The sequence below is a fragment of the Pseudochaenichthys georgianus genome, chromosome 3 (genome assembly GCF_902827115.2).
Source record: "Pseudochaenichthys georgianus chromosome 3, fPseGeo1.2, whole genome shotgun sequence".
In the NCBI taxonomy this organism is placed as follows: Eukaryota; Metazoa; Chordata; class Actinopteri; order Perciformes; family Channichthyidae; genus Pseudochaenichthys; species Pseudochaenichthys georgianus.
In genome coordinates, this window is record NC_047505.1 from 51,925,995 (window position 1) to 51,945,750 (window position 19,756).

Below are 19,756 nucleotides of genomic sequence, written 5' to 3' on the forward strand. Positions count from 1 at the left end.
ATTCACAAATCCTATAAAAAAGGCATTATTATGGAGCAATGCATCCTATAAAAATGTAGGAAGGATCTGGCCCTTCCTACATCCAGGACATGGTTAAACCGTACACCCCAGCGCGTGCACTCCGCTCTGCATCAGCCAAACGACTCGCTGCACCCTCGCTGCGAGGGGGACCCAAGTTCCCATCAGCAGAAACACGTGGGTTTGCTATCCTGGCTCCAAAATGGTGGAATGAGACATTGACATCAGGACAGCAGAAAGCTTACACACCTTCCGGCGCAGACTGAAAACTCATCTTTTTCGACTCCACTTCGAGCGATAGAATGACTAACAAAGCACTTATATACTAATAAAGGGCTGGCTTACCTAAAGCCAGTTGAGTAGCACTTGAAATGTTTGGCTCTATGAAACCTGATGTACTTTACGATTCTGTTATTCTTCAAGTTTGTATTTTGTTGGTCGAACGCACTTATTGTAAGTTGCTTTCGATAAAAGCGTCAGCTAAATGAATGTAATCATTTTCCATTGTCAATATATTGTTTTTTTCGGTGAATTGATTAAAAAAAAAGGAATCCCCCAAAGCCCAAAAGTGTTTTTTATTTTTAAATGTCTTAGTTTACATATTCAAATACCTCCTAAATATACTACATTTTCTGAAAATCGAATTTTCTTTACACTTTACTAACTTAAAAAAAAAAGAATAAGCTGAAAAAATGGCAAATCACACAAACATCTTATTTTCATCTATGGCTTAAAAAAAACAATCTTACATTAATCCAATATTGCAAATATAATATTATTTCTAGAAAATGTGTCCAAATGTATCACGTGTATGTTGGTGTACGCACGGCATTCATTTTGTTATTCAACACAGTATATGTCTTAAGTGTAATTTGGCTTGGCTTCCTATTTATGGACATGCTTTTATTTTGAAGGAGAGGTAGCGCTGTTGACAGGAAGTTGTTGTTGCTATGGAAACAACGTGACGGAGATTAACGGAGAAAAGTAATATCTACATATAAAGACGGAGAAAATAAACGATAACGTTTATGGTTAAGTGTTAGCACCCCCCGAACAAGCTCTTACGTTGATATTGGAGATTTCAATAAATTAAATTTGAAAAAAAAACGAAATCGAAATCCGAATAGTTCTCCAATGAACGAATATTCGGGTACAGCCCTAGGAAAATCTTATCCAGCAGACAAAGTGATATCGTCTCTCTGTTTTTATATATTCATTCATATCGCCCAATCCTATCACATGACACTGTACCAGAAGAGTTAAAGTAAAGGGGGACAGAGGGGGGGGGGGGGGGGTTCCTTCATGCATTTTCCCTCTTTTTATTTTGTTTTTTCATCTACCTTGTAGTGCTGGCTCAGTAATGCAGACTAATCTAAACTCAGCAGCTCTACCACACACTAACACTCAGCACAGAACACAGAGTGAGGGTCTACAGGGAGAGACAGCAAACTACACGGAGGAAAGGATAATTACAAACTAGCACAAAGAAAAGGCCGTGTTTCAAGTTGCTGAGACTCCATTAAGCCAGAATATTATTAAACTGAAGTCGCTTTGGTACATTTCTCAAATCAGGTCTAACCCCCAAAACAAAACACACAGGTTTACTGCATGATTCATTACATTCAAAAACGTTGAACCATAATGACATTAAAATCCGTTAAGTAAAATAAATCCTGCCCAACATTGTTATTAGTTTCCCAATTAGCTTAAAGTTCAACTGTGTATTGTTAAAATGTAGATATAGCCATACAGAACAAGTGCATCTAGAGCAGGGGTGTCAAACTCAAGGCCCGGGGGCCAAATCCGGCCCGCGACTTAATTCAATGTGGCCCGCAAGAGCATACCAAGAATATAATAAGTTTATTATACGGTTACACGCCACTTTACAGGAGCACGTTGCCCATAAACGACATGTCCCACAATGCATCTTGTTTTGTGACATGCGCACTGAAGAGACTTGCAATTATTTGCCCTGGACTTCTGCTTTCAGACGTAGTTAATTATGAAGTTATTACCCTATCCGGTAATAATCCAATGCAGAGGAAGTTATGTATTATAATACATTATTTTATATATATTAAATATATTATATATGTATATTTGTAAAGTCTTAAAGTCACAACCGGCCCTTTGAGTGCAACCATAATGCTGATGTGGCCCGCGATGAAATTGAGTTCGACACCCCTGATCTAGAGCCTAACAATTAATAAACATGTCTCTTTTAAATTGCAATATGGACGAGTGCAATATACAAAATGCAGTAGGAACATTTTAGCAAAATAAATAATTGTACAAATATTCTAGATTATTAATTACGTGAATATTAGTTTGGCGAGGTTCCTCATTTTATATATATATAAAAAAAAAAATGCAAACAAAAATCAGAATCTTATAATATATAATCGATAGTAGTTCTTTTTTCGAAATCTTGCAAAACTTTTCTGTATCTAAGCTGTTCATTGGCAAAATGTATCTACCATTTAGACAAATTAAAGATCTTAAGCTAGTTTTAAACGTTTGCAGGTAATCTATTGTGAAGAAATGTGTACTGTTGCACACCTGTGTAGTCTGATTAGAGAAATGCAGCAAAGCGACCAGTACAATCTGTATTTTGCGTCCAGAGACACACGTCTGGCTGTCCTGAAAGCAGCTTGGAAACGAGCCGTTCACCACAGAAGCGTCCAGCCAATCAGGGTAGACTAACCGTGGGAGGCGTGGCTGCCAAACTTTCCATTTCTTCATGAGTGACCCAAACGTTTCCTGTTGTCTGATCATGTGACACCCCCCAATCACAAGTGAGAGAAGTGTGTGAAGAGGGAAGAGTGATGAAGGAGGACAGAGAGAGAGTGGAGTGGAGAGAGAAGAGTTTTTCATTCATGGTTATCACTGTTGGCGAATCAAGACCAGCAGATCGCTGTTATTTCTTTGGTTAGTCAAATGTTTCAGATGTTTGCCTCAAACAAAGATATTTAGTTTACCGACATATACACAGTTACTACACCTAAAGGTCGATTTACTATCTATTTTATACTTTTTTTACAGAAATGTTTCACTAATATCTGGGTCGGTGTGACGCTTGTGCAAAAGACATAAACATTGTTACGTCAAGTCGGATCCAGCATTTGTTTAAGACTTGTTTAGTGTCACAAGAATGAAGTGAAAAACTAATTGTACGCTTAATTGTTTTGCTATATGGATCTAAATCTATGACGTAATTGCAAAAAAAAGATTACCAATCATTATTTGGGTTTTTTTGTGATGTCAGAAGAAAATAGGGATAAATAAAATCCCATGTCTTGGCGCTTAACATATGATGTATATACTTTTGACATATGAATATTATAGTATAGTAATAATTATAATTGAAGGCCTTATTTTAATATCTATGGGAACTCTGTTCACAGGACTTAAATATTAAATACAAAAATTAAATATTCACATTAAAAAAAGTTTAATCCGAGAATTTCTACGATCTGATAAAAATACAATAAAAAATCCCAATTGGATTAATCTATTACCGAAATAGGCTTTGATTACATTTAAAAGTTGACAACGTCTCCATACTTTTCTGCAGCTCTGTGAACTTGTCTGACCCCATCCGTAAGTACATAAGTAGTTAAAATGTTAATGCGATAAAAGCAGCATGCTCAATCAGAGAGGCTTCATAAAGACTGATCAGGCAAAGTATTGTTAGTAATAAAGGGTGTGTGTTTTTTCTCCACACATGAACGAGTCAGTAAAGTACCGTTCTGGAGGTGGGGGGGGCGGAGGGGCTGGTGAGGGACATGATCTCCTGGATGGCGAGGCGCAGCTTCAGGCGATGCAGCGGGTTGCTGATCCCGATCTCTCTCTGGATCTCCGTGTCCGACAGCGCCGACATGATGGCGCCGCTCTTCACGTTCGCTCGACACGCCGCCACGTACCAGGCCGGCATGCCCACCCACAGCTGAGAGGAGAGAGACATCAATAACAAGGTGGAAGCTTCTGAAGCATTGGAGACTCGGAGGGACACGGGGAGAGCAAACACTGATGGTTTATTTGGAGCTTCGGCCGGAGAACTCACACGACCAAACCGATTCTGAAGATCTCTACCCAGACCCATGTTTTAGCCAGCTCCGAGAGAATAACCAACACTGAACTGGGTCAAAGTTAGGAAAATATTTCCCCAACAGAGACATTTACTTAAGATAAGATAAGAGGTACTTTATAGATCCCAAGTTGGGAAATGTTTGCGTTACAGCAGTTGTTGTTTATTGATATTAGACAATGATACTACAGATTATTCAATTATTAATTAAATATTTAGTTTTGTTATTGCATTCATTTGTATAGTACTGCATCATGTCTGTATCATCTTTTGTATTTTCATATGCAATATCAAGGTGTACAAATACAAGTAAATGTGCTGATGCGTTCATGTGCCCACCCACAGCTGACAGAGGAGAGACATTTAATTAAGTGAGAATACCAAGGTGTACACGTACAGGTAAGTGTCCTGGTCCATTCATGTTCATCACAGCTGATTTGAATAACCTTATATACTGATATTTTAACTATTTTCAAACACGTTACAAGTTTTAACAACATGACCCACTTGTTATGGTTTTAGTCAACCTAATGCAATATATTATCTTTCAACTTGATAACAGATTTGACCACCAGACCAGGAATGCACTATACCTGGCAACCAGTATCTGGCTATAAGTGTATGATCTTTAAATCTGGTTTATATGAAGTACAAGTATTGAATACAAGAATCAAGAGTAGCTTAAAATGTGTGTGTGTCGTACCTCCAGCCACACCACCACAGTCGGTCCGTCCCACTGAGCGAAAGGCAGGCCCTGCATACGAGCTTCCTCCAGCAGCTCATGCCTGAGACACAGAATTGATATTACAAACAATCCCCAAAAACACTCGACTTGCCCTAAAACCCCGAAACATACACACACCAAAATCCATCAGAAAGTCCCAATGTGCACACTATCAAGTCCACGTTTGGAGCAGATATGCACACTGACCCAGAGACATGCAGACTCAACAGAGAGCAGGAGTTTGAGAGGAAACAGGAGAAACCCAGGAAGACTCAAAACAGACACATCTGGAAAACTCTGACAGAATGGCATTCACTAAAAGGTTTAGTAAGTTACTGTTCCGCATTAAAACCATTTGATCTACGTTGTGTACTTACATAATCCTTAATGTTTCAAACCTAGACATTCTGTATGTTTGGTTTACTTCATCATTGTGTTGGTTTGTTGGTCAACGTTGTGTTTTTCTGCCTGAAGATCACACTCCAAAATGTGTGTATTGTTACCGTTTAGATTGAGTTACTTATATCAGCATACAATTACAAATGGTGCGTTTTAAAGTATTACCAAACTACTAACAAAACTCCTCGTCCTATCCAGGTGTAACCAGATGTTTTTTCGTTAAGCCTCTCGGAGATGACTGGCTTCAGGTTTGAACAATTATTAGTCAGAAGCGTTTTCTCCCAGAACCAGCGCTTGGAGAGTCCACTTAGAAAGCTGTCTTCAGTGTGGACGCATTCATCTACAAGTGTAACATGCGTAAAGGGAAGTATTAAGGGCAGGAAAGGTGTCTTTAATTCTGTACATCCATGACATGCACATTCTCTGTCTGTATTCAAAACACAATGCCATGTAGCAGACGATATCTGGAGGAAGTTATTTTAATTCACAGGCATGGAAACAAGCCCTAACAGAAGCTATCCAATGATGGCCACTAGATGGGGCTGTTGCTGCATATCACTGATAGAAACAAGCCCTAACAGAAGCTATTCAATGATGGCCACTAGATGGGGCTGTTGCTGCATATCACTGATAGAAACAAGCTATTCAATGATGGCCACTAGATGGGGCTGTTGCTGCATATCACTGATAGAAACAAGCCCGAACAGAAGCTATTCAATGATGGCCACTAGATGGGGCTGTTTGCTGCATATCACTGATAGAAACAAGCCCGAACAGAAGCTATTCAATGATGGCCACTAGATGGGGCTGTTTGCTGCATATCACTGATAGAAACAAGCTATTCAATGATGGCCACTAGATGGGGCTGTTTGCTGCATATCACTGATAGAAACAAGCCCGAACAGAAGCTATTCAATGATGGCCACTAGATGGGGCTGTTTGCTGCATATCACTGATAAAAACAAGCACACAGTTAGCATGTTCTCAACTAGCAATTAGCTTCAATTTGAGGACTTTTTTGACAGACCAATGGACGAAAAACATTATTTCCGTTATCTTTCCGGCAGTTTCAGTGCATCATGCTCCAAAAGGAAAAACTGCGAGAGGAAAATGTACCACACACACATTCCTGTTAGTTAAGCTCCTCTGTGGAAAGCAGGGTAAAGAGCAGCATGGACAAGCCATCAAACATTCGGAGGGGACAGAAGTCAGGGGTCCGTCAGAGAGTTACTGGTGAGGGTCAACGTGAAGCCGGGAGTGGAAAGAAGATGAAAGCAAAGCAGCAGAAGAAGCAACGTGAACCGACTTACCCTGTCTTTGGACTACACATGGAATGAGAAGGGGGTGATAAAAAAGAAGCAGAGGGACGATGACAAAACAATAAAGAGACCGAATGAACATGGAAGCAAAAAAAAAATTACATTTGTAGTATATTTGCACAAAATTAAAAACGTGAAAGTGGAGGAAATAAAAACGTGATTGGGTGAGCGATGGAAAGAAGTGAGCGTGAGCCAGGCGGCAGGGAGTGATAGGTTGACACTGGCTATGGTGCAGGAATGAGTCCGACAGCCTGGGAAGGAGTCTGCCTTTCCCCTACAAGCTGAAGAGGTTTGTATTCTACGACATCAAATACGTCCGTAAATACCCCACTGGGGAATTAAAAACGGTGGTTGCGAACAAGTGTCTAAATGAGACGAAGAAACGTCATCACGGCCAACATTAGCCGCCTTTAGCTTAGCGGTGGTGACGTGAAGTCATGTGACCGTGCTGTAGTTCCTTTATAGCCCAACATTAGCCGCCTTTAGCTTAGCGGTGGTGACGTGAAGTCATGTGACCATGCTGTAGTTCCTTTAGAGTAGGGATGCCAGAAACTGACATATATATACTTTTTATGACCATGATCAAATTCGAAAATCGGACAGCCCTGGCGAATATTAATCGATTATTCGCCGCCCCCCGCGGGTGTGAATTTTTTTTATTTGTAGCGACGCAATTTTTATTTTCATTTACACTTGTCAGTTCGAAGTAGATCCACGAGGAACTCTTCTTTGAACGTACCGCTTTGTTCATCTTTAGTTGTGTTGTTCTCACTGTTCTGTATATCGGGTGGGGGCGGTGTGTAGCAAAAGAAACTGGTGGTGTGGCCAATGGCCTTTTACAATTATTAATACCATTACTATTATTAGCATTAGTCTATATTTTGGTTGAAACTAAGCCAGGAAAAAAAAGAAAAACATGAATAATAATAAAAAAATATATAAATAAAATCGAATTTTAAAATATAATTTTCGATTATGGAGACTAACGAATATTCTAAAAATCGCTGGCATCCCTACTTTATAGCTACTTAAAAAGATCATAAAGTGGTGTTCATATATGGAGATCATCCTGCTGAACGAGCGTCATAAACGTTTATAGATTATTTTCTGCAGTAATTTAACACGGAGAAATCCCATGAACCAGGAGATGATGCCTTCAGGGTCGGCATACAAAGCTCCGTCATCCCTGCACCACTCTATAGGCGTCCTGTTTCCAGGACACGTTATAACATTTCCACAACAGATATGTGTCTTCAAATTGTAATTATTGAATAAAAACTAAACAGGAACCCTTTTCTATCTCAAGTAGCTGCTGTATTTACTTTTAAGACTTCATTATAGTCAATATGTTTTCCTTTCATATTAACACAAATAAAGCGCTTTACAGGCACTTAAATCACTCTTTAAAGCACATCTGAAAGACAGTGAGGAAACAAAAGTACAGACAGACACATATGAGAGCTAGGCACGTCCACAGCTGGAGAAAACACATGTTGCGTTATTATTATGTCGAAGGTTGACCACAGAACAATTATTTCACAGTGTTCAAAAGAGGAAACTCACTTCTTCTGCAGCTTCCTGTTCTTCTCTGCAGGACCCCCCAGGGTGCCCATCCCTAAACCGTCTTTAGGAGAGCCCTCCGCCTCAGGAGTGCCCGCTGCAAACACAATGTCCACAGATATAAGAGGTGCTGTGAGCATGAAGCGCTAAAGAACATTTAAAGAGAAACCTGCTGCAGTGATGTGTGTGGTCTGTGGCCTCCGACTCATTACGGATTTATGTCATTCATTGATTACAATTTCTTTACAAACTGCTTTCAAATATTTTAATTGAGTTAACTTTAAATAGTTTATAGATCACATTTTAATTAAAACATTTCATATATTTTTGTGTATTGAACATTTTAAAACACACAATCATCAGTGACTTATTCTATATTATTTAAATTAATCAGAATCCCAATTTTATTTAACCTACATATGCAAGATTGATTTATAGGCATTCTTCCAACATCTTTCTAATCCTTCTCTCTTTCTGTATCTCGTGAAGGGGCCTTTGCTTGGACAACAGCTGTGAACCCATGCTGTATTGGAAAATAAAAGCCCTGTGTCCGGGGGCTGACCTTGGTTGGGGGAGTCCTTGCCGGGGATGCTGGGTCGGCCCTTCTCCTTCTTCCCAAAGAGGCGTCCGATAGAGGACTTGATGCTTTTCTTCTTGGCCGCTTTGTTCAGAGAGTCCTGGCTGCTGTTGCTGCTGCTCGGGTTGCTGCCCTGACCGTCCTGCAGCCCGGAGAGACTGGGGGGAGGAAGAGGGAGAGAAGACTCAGAGAACAGGGGATCTGCAGGAATCCTGAAGTCACATGGAAAACCTTTTAAGACCTTTTTTAAGACCCTTCCCGTACATTTTAAGACCTCTTCTCCGCTTGGAGTTCTAACCGGTTACCTTGGCGACACACTTTACCTCACATTGACTATATACAGTATGGATTGTCCTTCCTCCTTATCTTCCAACCATTTGGACGCAGACTTGCATTTCCCCACAACGATGCTGTTTAACAACCGGCGTAAACGGACCTTCGCGCTATCAAGCAGTGATCGCGCGATGTCCTGTTCAGATGACGTCAGATCCAACGGGATGCCATCAATAAACTCCACAGAATCACACGACACACCTACGCCATGACTACATTCAGGCAGACTGTAGAACACAACCTCTCTGGCAATGTATATAAAAATGTAATACCTTGGGAAATGCCGTTTCATACTTTTTAATAGCTTTAATTTTCGCTAAATTGATTCATCAACTTGTAATACTTTTTAAGCCCCCGCGGACCCCCTGGAGAACAATCATAGTAGACAGGGACACAGATTGAAGAGGTAAGGGTTAAATGGGTTTACGTAAAGTGAGACTAAAAATGTTATGACAAGAAGGGACAGCATGTCATGAAACACTGACAATAACAACACGCTATATTGTTGAATAAGAAAGACTTTAGGGCTTGATATTTTATCAAAAAACAATATGGGCTAAATATCTAAATCTCAGTAAGAAACATATTTGAGTCGAGCGGACCCAGAAATCATAAAAACAAATCTCTGTTTGTCACAGAAAGAAATCCACCCTGATCAATTTGATATATATATATTCAATGATAATGTGTGTAATCTTTTTTAACGATCATCCCTCCAATATTGTAAATCATGCTGCAGTTGCAATATCAGTCAAAAATAATCCGACACAGAAGGTGGACAAAAAGGAAACTAAAGCTTTTATTTATGTCTATGTGCGCACCAGACCACCGTTTGTTCCATCGTTTCATTCTTCAGAAGCTTCGGTTTGCGTTCACACGGCAAAACTCAAACGGACTGCAAACTTTAAACAAGTCATGTGCTCGGAAATGCTGTTCAACCATTGGTCAGACATTCAGGGGGTACAAACGCAAATCCCGACAATTTCTACCGGAGCCTCCGCCATGGAGCATCGGCAGGTTATTCTCATGCTGCTGTTAGTCTGGAGATCAACAGACTCCAGGGCCCGCGCATATGATTATATCATCAGACAACGTCCGTTAAAAAACATTATAACACATGAGACGTTCTGCAGTCAGGAGGGCGTCTCACCGACGACAGGTGGCTCTGACTTTTATGTAGCTGACGGAGAATTGTTACTGTCACGACACTGTTCAGCACTTCATTCTGCTTCACTCTTTAACTAAACAACCACAAGAACGCGGATGTCTTAAAAAACTTTTTTGAAGACATCCGCGTGTAAATACTGTACACTTCCTATGTATTGGTGCGGACCGCGTTCACACCAGCAATGAACCGCTCCACAGTTCACTAGCAAGCGCTCCGAGACCACCTCTGTTAGCGGCCCAGAGTCCGGTTGTTGAGTGTACTTCAGAGGTCTCGGACTGCGTTCACACCGACCCAAACGAACCGCACCAAGCGGCTAAACGCACCAGGGTTCGATTCAACCGGACTATACAAGGCAGGTGTGAACGCGACCCAATGTGTGCATATGTATAAATGTGTCTGTTGATTGTGTATATATGGATATACATATTTGTATACATACTTCTATAAATATTTGCATGGGATATTTTGGAAACGATATTTCGATCTCTCTGTCTGTACACACAAACTGAAAGATTGACAATAAAGTTGACTTTGACTTGAGATTATTTAAAAAGGAAAGTGGGTCTCACCATCTGATGTCCTCGTGGCTGGAGGCGTGTCCGGCGTCTCTGTTGAGGCGCATGGAGCGAGGCGTGGTGGGGGGGGACGTCTCACAGCGGATCGTGGCCTTATCGTCCTGAGCAGACTGAGAGGGGGAGATGAGTTAGAGAGAGAGATTACTTTATTTACTCCGTACAGATAGTAGGGCAGTAAATAAACACAAGAAAGAAAGAAATTCATTCGAGTTATTCATCAAGCAGCTACACTCAGTCTGTAATCTGTCAACACCGTTTGTTGTTGTTTGTTTTTATGTTTTTTTTATCTCAAATACATTTAATTTCATCGTTTAGAAAATATATATTTCTGGTTTTATCTTTGCTCTGCTTTTAAGTGTCTTGTTGTACTTGGAAACACATAACAGGATAGTAATACATATTATCATTAAGTCTTCGGAAAATTAATACAATTACACAACTAATAATAATCCTAGTTCCTCTTGTTGTTATTTATTTATCAAAGTGAGAAACAATAAGGTTCCTTAAAAAGGAATTCCATAAAACCTTTTTTTGACAAGCAGAAAATGTGCTTTTTACTTGAATGACTTTTTAAACAATTAATACATTATCAAAATAGCTTCAAATACATTTTAACATTACAATTGCTTGTTGGCAGAACTAAAGTTTTCATTTGACTAAATTGCAAGACGAAGAAAAACATGTGTATCATTGCTGCTTACATTTGTTTTAAACCAATCTGTAATCAAAGTGCTTTCAATCTAATTATCAACCAATAATTAACCGTCCTGTTTGGCTCCAGAATAACAAAACAGATATGAATAAAATCTCCTGTGAACCAGCGCGGTGAACAGAAACAACACAATGGCCACACAAGGTTTTCATAAAGACAAATCTAATGTTTTCAACACAGATTGAAGAGGATCGTTTGGGGGAGATGGACACGGACAGAGCCGAGGGAAGCGTTTCTCTAGTTTACCTTCCTGCGGTGCTTGCGCAGGTCACTAGGCTGAAGCGTGGCAAAAAAAAGGAGAGAAGAAGAAGAGCCGTTAGTGAGACGCACGAATCAGAGCAGCGAACAGAAACCAAGCCATGCACACACACAGAGCAGAAATCACAACAAGATGTCACACACACACACACACACACACACACACACACACACACACACACACACACACACACACACACACACCACACACACACACACACACACACACACACACACACACACACACACACACACACACACACACACACACACACACCACACACACACACACACACACACACACACACACACACACACACACACACACACAGCAAAGCAACCGAAGTCAGGATGGGTGCAGACTAGTAAGAAATCGGAGGGAGGAGAGGAATTATAGCCTCGAGGAAATCGAGTTGAAAAGCAACTAGCCGAGCAGCTAGCTTCTAATTGACCCAATCACAGGTGACAGATGACAGGTGACAGATGACAGGTGACAGATGACAGGTGACAGGTGACAGGTGACAGGTGACAGTGGGCAGGTTGGCTGAGATGCTATCTGATTGCTTTCGCCCGAGGCAGCGTAACACCTAATTCTACGAAGCAGTTTGCCTCATATTTTCCACTGTGCACCGAAACAAGTGGGAAGCGTTCCTTTCCCCCGCTGCATTCCTCACAGGCCGGCATTAGCTGAGCAAATAAGCCGCCAGCGCGCCACATCTCTACGCCGGCTTCTCTCGCCCCCAGGAGGAAGATACCTAATCGCTCATTTCCTCTGACTCACGAGAGCAGCGAGGAAGAGATTAGGAGCTATAAAAGGAAGCGGGAAGAGGAAATTGAGAGGGAGGAGACAGTTATTTAATTACCCAGAATGCTACTTTTTTGTTAGGAATGTTTGAGTGGTTTCACCAATGCCTTTAAGATAGATGCAACCGTTTATCGATGTCCCTCTCGTGTCTGTAATGTTTCACAGCTGCGTGTCGGCAGGACACTGAGCCAGCTTTTCACTGCAGTACTTTCAAAACAGCTGGATTGGAAAACAAGGATTTCATTGTGTATCCATACATTCAACAAATAAGACTCGTAATGGAAAATGCTGACAATTAGTACAGATTTACGAGCCATACAAGGACTTTGAAAAAGGCTGTTCTGCTTTTACAATTCCTCTAAAATGAATGTATATGTTTTGAAACGGTGTTTAAAAATGTCTGGATGCCGCAGAGGACTTGACTTTAAAAGGTTAATACAATATAACACTCTGCAAAATAACAATATCCTATACAACGTTATCTTTTCCCATTCTGCAGTCTATCCCAGAGGAACCGGCTCACGCCCACTACTCAGGTGTATGTGACTTCATGAAGAACCAACGTAGTTCCTTCTTGTTTGGTGATCTGGAAAGATACAATGTAAACCGTTCTACTTCTGATAATAAGGGAACGTCTTTAAAGCAAACATGTATTCATTGAATTACCGAATACAACCTGCTTCAAGTACATTGTGTTCCTAGTTTCACAAACAAGTTATTTCTGTGCCGTTATTCTCGGAGCAGAGTGATGTGTTGAGCACACAGCGGGGGGGATATCAGACGGAAAAGCACGGAGAGGAAGAGGCGGACTGCACCCACCCAGGGAGGAAGAGGAGGAGGGGGAGGAGGAGGGGGGAAGTTCTGCAGGTACCTGGAAGTACGGTGCATAGCTATGAGCCTGAGGGCCAGCTGCAGCACAGGGCAGGTAAGTGACTGTCTGCTGGATGATGTACGGGTCAGAGCAATACTGCTACAGCAAGGGGCATCACATACACATGGTTACACACTCACACACGGTGTTAGTACACTGACCACACTGAGGTGAGGAGACGGCATCAATACAGAAAGGTAATATGGAAGGAAAACGGCGTCAAAGTAGATTACATTTCCAAAGTTCGTACAACTTTGTAGGGGTGTAAATAAAGTTTTTTGTAAAGTGAATTTTTAATTAACCTGAACATAAGGCTCTCAATTGTTTCTATAACTGCAAGAAAATAATAAGTAAAGTTTACAGAACTACTGAAGCAGTCAGTGTGTAGCGTCACCGCTTTTGTTTTAATCATGATTATTTAATTCTTAACTAGATCCATGCGAAACTTTATTGCAATAAAATTTACATTTTGTAAAAAAAGTCATAATTGTTATACTTAGTTGTTTTTAAACGCTGCAAAAATAAAATCTAAAAACAAGCATTTTCAACATTTAAAAAGTAACATGTATAAAGGATTATATTACAATTCAAGATATGTCTAAAAATGTTTACGTAACGATTAAATAAAAAGCAAAATAAAACACAAGGCCACTCCGAACCCTGCAATTCAGCCGAATGTAGCCCCGGTGTTTCAGAGGCAGAACTGAACAAGCGATCTGAAAAACGGGACTTAACGTGTTATTAGTTACATGGAGCTGAATCTGACCGTCGAAGTGTTATCGTATCGTATCGTATTCGGTGCAGTTGTTCGATGCTGGTAGATTAAAAACACGTGAGAGTGAGGAGCTTTACCAAGGTCATGACCCCCATGCGGTCCAGCTCTCTGTTGGGGCTGCGGGGGACTCTGCGGGGGGTGGAGCTGCCGGAGCTCGGGGGGGAGCCGCCCAGCGAGGACCCGGCACACAGAGAGGGGGGGATGGAGCTCATGGAGCGGAAACGACCTCCGAGACTCTCCCCGCTGCCGACACGGCACTCGATCTCCTCCGCCCGGATCGCCGTGTTCTCCTTCTCCTCCTGGATCATCCTGCCGGGATCAGAGGGAGAAGTTATTATTATAACTATTCAATCCAGATTCTGTATTATTCTGTGCATCGAGCATCCTGTAGATACTCGTTAGAAATATCCTTAGACTGTATATTTAGTGTTTATTAACATTTTATTTTCTATTAACCTGCGGTTACAAAATAATTAATAGTACTTGGGGATACGTAAATCTAGTTGTATAGTTGTGAGTTATCTAATCTAATGGTGATTGATGACAAATATATTGCAGCAAGGCGCACACATCCACTTTAGATGATGAAATAAAAAGATCTGCCTTCAAACCATTGCACGTAAGAAATAGCACCTTGTGGATGTGTCGCTAATGAATTGTCATGTATGCTCACAGGTCGTTTGCACGTCAAAAGGAACTCTAATTGACTGGAGAAAAACTACAATATTTCCCTTTTAGATTTAGTAAAACAGAAGTATAAAGTACAAAGGAATGGAAATACTCAAGTACTTGAGTAAATGTACTGAGTAACTCCCCCCTGTGCCTGTACCTGATCTCGTTGTTGATGGCGTCCAGCTGTTCCTGCAGCATGAGGGCGAGGGTCTGAGCGTCGGCTTGGCCCCCGGGGGACAGCATGTCCACGGAGCTGAACATCGTCTCTCTGTCCTCCTCCAGGTCCGACGCGTCCATGTCGCTTTCGAACGCCTGCGCCACGTTAGCCAAGACGTTAGCTTGCTGCATGCGCTCCCACTCCTGCTCGTTCAACGTCTGCACCTGGGGCAACGACACGGAGAAGAAGGAGGGAGAGACACGGAGATTAAATGATATTGAAGACAGAAAAAGGTTTAAAAGACAGTGAAGGACAGTTTCACCCCACCGGCCATACGACCGATAAACACCTGCACTTTTGAAAGAACATCCATAACATCTGTTCTAATATATCAATATTTCAATTACTGTATATAGACTATAGATGAGTAACACATGCGTCACTTCCGGGCGAAAATGATGGCTCCGCCCACTTTTGGGGGAAACCAACGCGATCAAGCCTGAAGCCACAGATCTTCTTTACTGTCTTTTCTTCTTGGAGGAAGTTCAGAAACACTGAACTCTGGATGTGTTGTAATGTTTGAGGTGCAATAAATAAATAAATGTTAAAACTATTATCTTCCGCCTCGCTCATGAGAGGAACAGCTGGAGAAATTACAGCCTCGCCCACTGATTTTAATTTAACCATATATCGAGACCGATCGTCGATTTCCTTGTTAGCCTGACTGGCCATCGTAATCGGGCTTTTTGAAGATCCACAAATCTACGTTTTTCTTACATTTCTGATCGGATTGGCAAAAACTTCAGAATTTGTATTGACCGGAAGTGACGTAGGTGTTACTCTCATCTATGCTGCACTATTTCTATTATATTCTATTTGATTTCCTTGCACTATTTAATCCGTTTGATTGCGCTGCACCGTTGGAGGAGCCGGTGACCAAAGGCTTTCATTCAATAAAAGCCTTGAATCTTGAATCAGGAGGGAGATGTTTCAGTTTGTCTTAATTTACATTATTTAATGTCATATTCTGTTCTCGTACATATCATATTCTGTTTACATGTTTATAGACTTTTTGCACTACTTTTTATTTTTGTATTTTACGTTGCATTGTTGGAGGAGCTCAGGTCAGAAGAATTTCATAGATTTCTGTTTTAGAAATCCTTTTTCGAGAGACTGGGATCGATGGTAGGCAAAAGAATACCGACACATATCTTGATACCGTACTTTTCGGACTATAAAGCTAGATTGTCCGTCTGTCTTGCTCTCGTTCTGTCTCTCGGTTCCACTTTTACTTTGGCGCGCTACCTGTCTCGCTCTTTTCCGGCCTCCAGCTTTTCCTGCTGGAGCCCGCCGCTTAAAGGTGGCGGGCGCGGACCGGTCATAGAGCCCATAGCGTTAAAGGTGGTTAATTTGACCTGTAAAATCCATAGATCTAGGAGGTTCCCTAGTGGCCGTTAGCTGTACAACAAAAATGGGGAAAAAAGTCGCGGCTTATAGTCCGAAAAGTACGGTAATAAAGATTAATCATTAAGGAAACTGCCATTTTAAGTCTCTAAAATCAAAATATTTACTGTTCACTGGGTTTTATATCATATCACGGTGAATATCTTTGGATTTTAGTCTGAGAAATCCACATTCAGACCGCTGGCGGGTGGTGGACAGACAAGTATCTGAATAATTGATTAATCGTTAAGGAAATAACCACTATTTATTATATATGTTGTTGGAGCTCAGGTCAGAAGATGTTCATCGCCATGTCTACGCTGTAGCTTTGAGCATAGGACAATAAAACCTTTGGATCTTGAATGAGAGGTTTCGAGGCAACCGGAGAGTCTTTCATTAATGCATCACAGACAAAATCATGTTTCTCCTCCTCCTCCTCGTTCACTTACATGTCGCTGAAGTCCAGAGAGGAAGCAAACAGAGAGAAGTGGAGAAGAAGAGAATCATCAAAAAGAGCTCACACATTAAACAGGTAGAGGGGGGGAGAGGCGGCACGATGCAAACAACACTTTGAGACGACAACACGTAAACAACTCAAATAATTCAATTCCAAAACATAAAAACATTTAGTCTGCACTTGGGTCATTATTCCCCCTTCGTCATACATCTGTGTGTATTCCCGTTTTATATCACATACTTTATATATTATATCTTTCAAATCAAGGTTTTACTGATGAAATAAATATGTTTAACCGTTTAATAGTCAGGGTCATAGTTATTACTCTAAGGTATTCGGTTAGATGATTTTTAGCTTGTAAGATATATTTCAAACATCGTCTCTTTCGCTCGTCAGCCCCTTTGTTCAAGCTTCACGTTGAAGTGTCTCCTTCCACAACTCCTAACCTTGCCTTGTGATCTTTCTTGTGCTTTTAAACTGCATGTGAATAAAACGTTATGTAATAGTTTTTTATTTATTGTAGGAAATGCAAATCATCCAGAATAAGTCCCGTGATTTCTGTTTCTCTTTTTACAAGATGCTGCATCCATCGTCTTAAGCATTACTTATATGGAGGAATATGTTCATTCTGTGCGCTGCATGTCGTATTCCTTAAACATCAAGGAAATATATGTCATTTTAATTGTTTTAATGCTTCTCGGGTAACATGAAGCTGCCTTTGGCTCTTTTCTCGCTGTAACAAATGCAAATGTCCCCTCTGTGGGGCGGATACAGGTTTCTGATTCTGATATCAAGCTTGGCTTCAATCCTATACAACAAACATGTTCACTTCATTTCCCTATTTACTTGTGTATCAGGGTTTCTCATGTCTTTATTCTGCCTTATTACTTTTCTTGTCCTTTTAAACTGCGAATAAATGTGAATAAAAACTAATTACATTGTCTCTTATTTGTTTTAAAGTACCAACCATGGGCATGTGATTGTTGAACAGAGTATTTGAGAATTATTATTGTTTTTTTTGTACTTTGTTATAATTATTAATTTGAGTGAGAAAAAAAGGAAAAAAGAGAATATATATATATATTATTGTTGTATGTTTTTTTTCCTGACATGTTCAATAAATTGACTACCGTACTTTCCGGACTACAAAGCGCACCTGCATATAAGCCGCAGCAGCTAAATTGTCCGTCTGTCTTGCTCTCGTTCTGTCTCTCGGTTCCACTTTTACTTTGGCGCGCTACCTGTCTCACTCTTTTCCGGCCTCCAGCTTTTCCCGCTGTAGCCGCCGCTTAAAGGTGGCGGGCGCGGACCGGTCCTAGAGCCCGTAGCGTTAAAGGTGGTTAATTTTACCTGTAAAATCCATAGATTTAGGAGGTTCCCTAGTGGCCGTTAGCTGTACAACAAAAATGGGGAAAAAAGTCCGGCTTATAGTCCAAAAAGTACGGTAATTGTAAAAAAAGAATTCTGTTTCTCCTACTTTCTCTTTTTACAAGATGCTCCATCAAGAGTTAGCCTAAATGATAAAGACACATATGCTCATTCTGCTCATGGCATGGTGCATCCCTTAAACATCAATAGAGGAAATATATAAAGCTCGAGATGCTGTGATGCAAGTCAAATATCAGACTCGATCTGACCATTAAAGTGTCATCATATCGTATCGTATCTTATCGTATCGTTCCTAAGTGTCGTTTTCATTGACAAACATCCAGCAGCAGTTGATGTTTAGCTGACCTTTGACGGCTCGTCCCTCATCGCTGCCATGCGTCCCTTCTGCGGCCGCCGCAGCACCAGAGCGCTGCCGTAATGATCCGAGTTACTGTCCATCATCGAGGAGGCCGACACCGGGTACCTGAAGTCTGGAGTGCTGCCCATCTGAGAGCGTCTGGGAGAAGAAAAAAGACATATTAAAAACGTCGATATTACAATGGACATTTACAAAATGGAGAGGATAACATCATCTGTCAATCACAAACTGGAACTATTTGTGTCACGATGGAGAAAGTGGACTGATTTCGTAAAACCTCATAGGCCAGATTTAATTTTTACAAACGTATGATTTTACTGTGAAGTCCTGATCCCTAATGTTCGTACTTTTTACCGTTTTTATTTTATTTTTGTGTAAAAAAAGAAAAAGGACCGACGCACTTAAGATGTACAATTACTATCTGTTGAAAAAACACTAATTGTTTGCTGCCAAATGTCAATAAAATATATATTACAAAAAATAAATGAACCTGAAATGTCAGAAAGACTGAGGGGTCAGGGTTTAGATCATTCTTCTTTGCCACGAGGCTGCCGCAACACTTCAGAATCAGAAACGGGTTTATTACCAGGTAGGTTGCCGTGTACGAGGAATTTGACTTGATGTCGTGGTGCATACATAAAAGTAAAACAAATTACAGATGGAGAACTATTTTAAGAAAACTTCCTTTTAACTGTAATCAATGCTAAAGGCTACACTAGATGTGAGCTGTCTGAAAAAAACATACACAAACTGGAATGTGAGAAAGACTGAAAGGTAACGGGTTTAAAACCAGGTGTAGATTTCTAATAATTCTTCTTTGCTAAAAGGCTGCTGCAACACTTTCCAAGGTGCATAGCTACAGTGTAGATATATCAATGAAAATCTCAGGTCCCAGGCTCCTCCAACGGTGCAACACAATAAAACAGATACAATAGTGCAAGTAAATACAATAAAATAGGATAGAAATAGTGCAATAAGAGTCTATATAGAAGTGATTGGAATATGATACATTAGATAAATAATGTGTAAGTTGCAAACAGGTGAATGTTATGGATGTTCTTTTTAACAGTTCAGGTGTTTAACAGTCTTATGTCCGGTG

At 40.7% G+C, this 19,756-nt stretch overlaps 1 protein-coding gene across 1 annotated transcript in view; it reads right to left on the bottom strand.

The window, feature by feature from the left end:
- ppfia1 (PTPRF interacting protein alpha 1) overlaps window positions 1–19,756 on the bottom strand; it is an 80,263-nt gene that overhangs the window by 19,778 nt on the left and 40,729 nt on the right. Inside the window, exons 14-23 of the mRNA XM_071201705.1 lie at window positions 18,645–18,795; window positions 15,011–15,234; window positions 14,259–14,490; window positions 11,719–11,748; window positions 10,755–10,870; window positions 8,670–8,842; window positions 8,111–8,204; window positions 4,809–4,890; window positions 3,764–3,964; window positions 2,723–2,785 (exon numbers count right to left, since the gene is read on the bottom strand). Of these exons, the coding sequence (XP_071057806.1) occupies window positions 2,723–2,785; window positions 3,764–3,964; window positions 4,809–4,890; window positions 8,111–8,204; window positions 8,670–8,842; window positions 10,755–10,870; window positions 11,719–11,748; window positions 14,259–14,490; window positions 15,011–15,234; window positions 18,645–18,795 (1,366 nt within the window). The remainder of the gene's footprint in view (window positions 1–2,722; window positions 2,786–3,763; window positions 3,965–4,808; window positions 4,891–8,110; window positions 8,205–8,669; window positions 8,843–10,754; window positions 10,871–11,718; window positions 11,749–14,258; window positions 14,491–15,010; window positions 15,235–18,644; window positions 18,796–19,756) is intronic.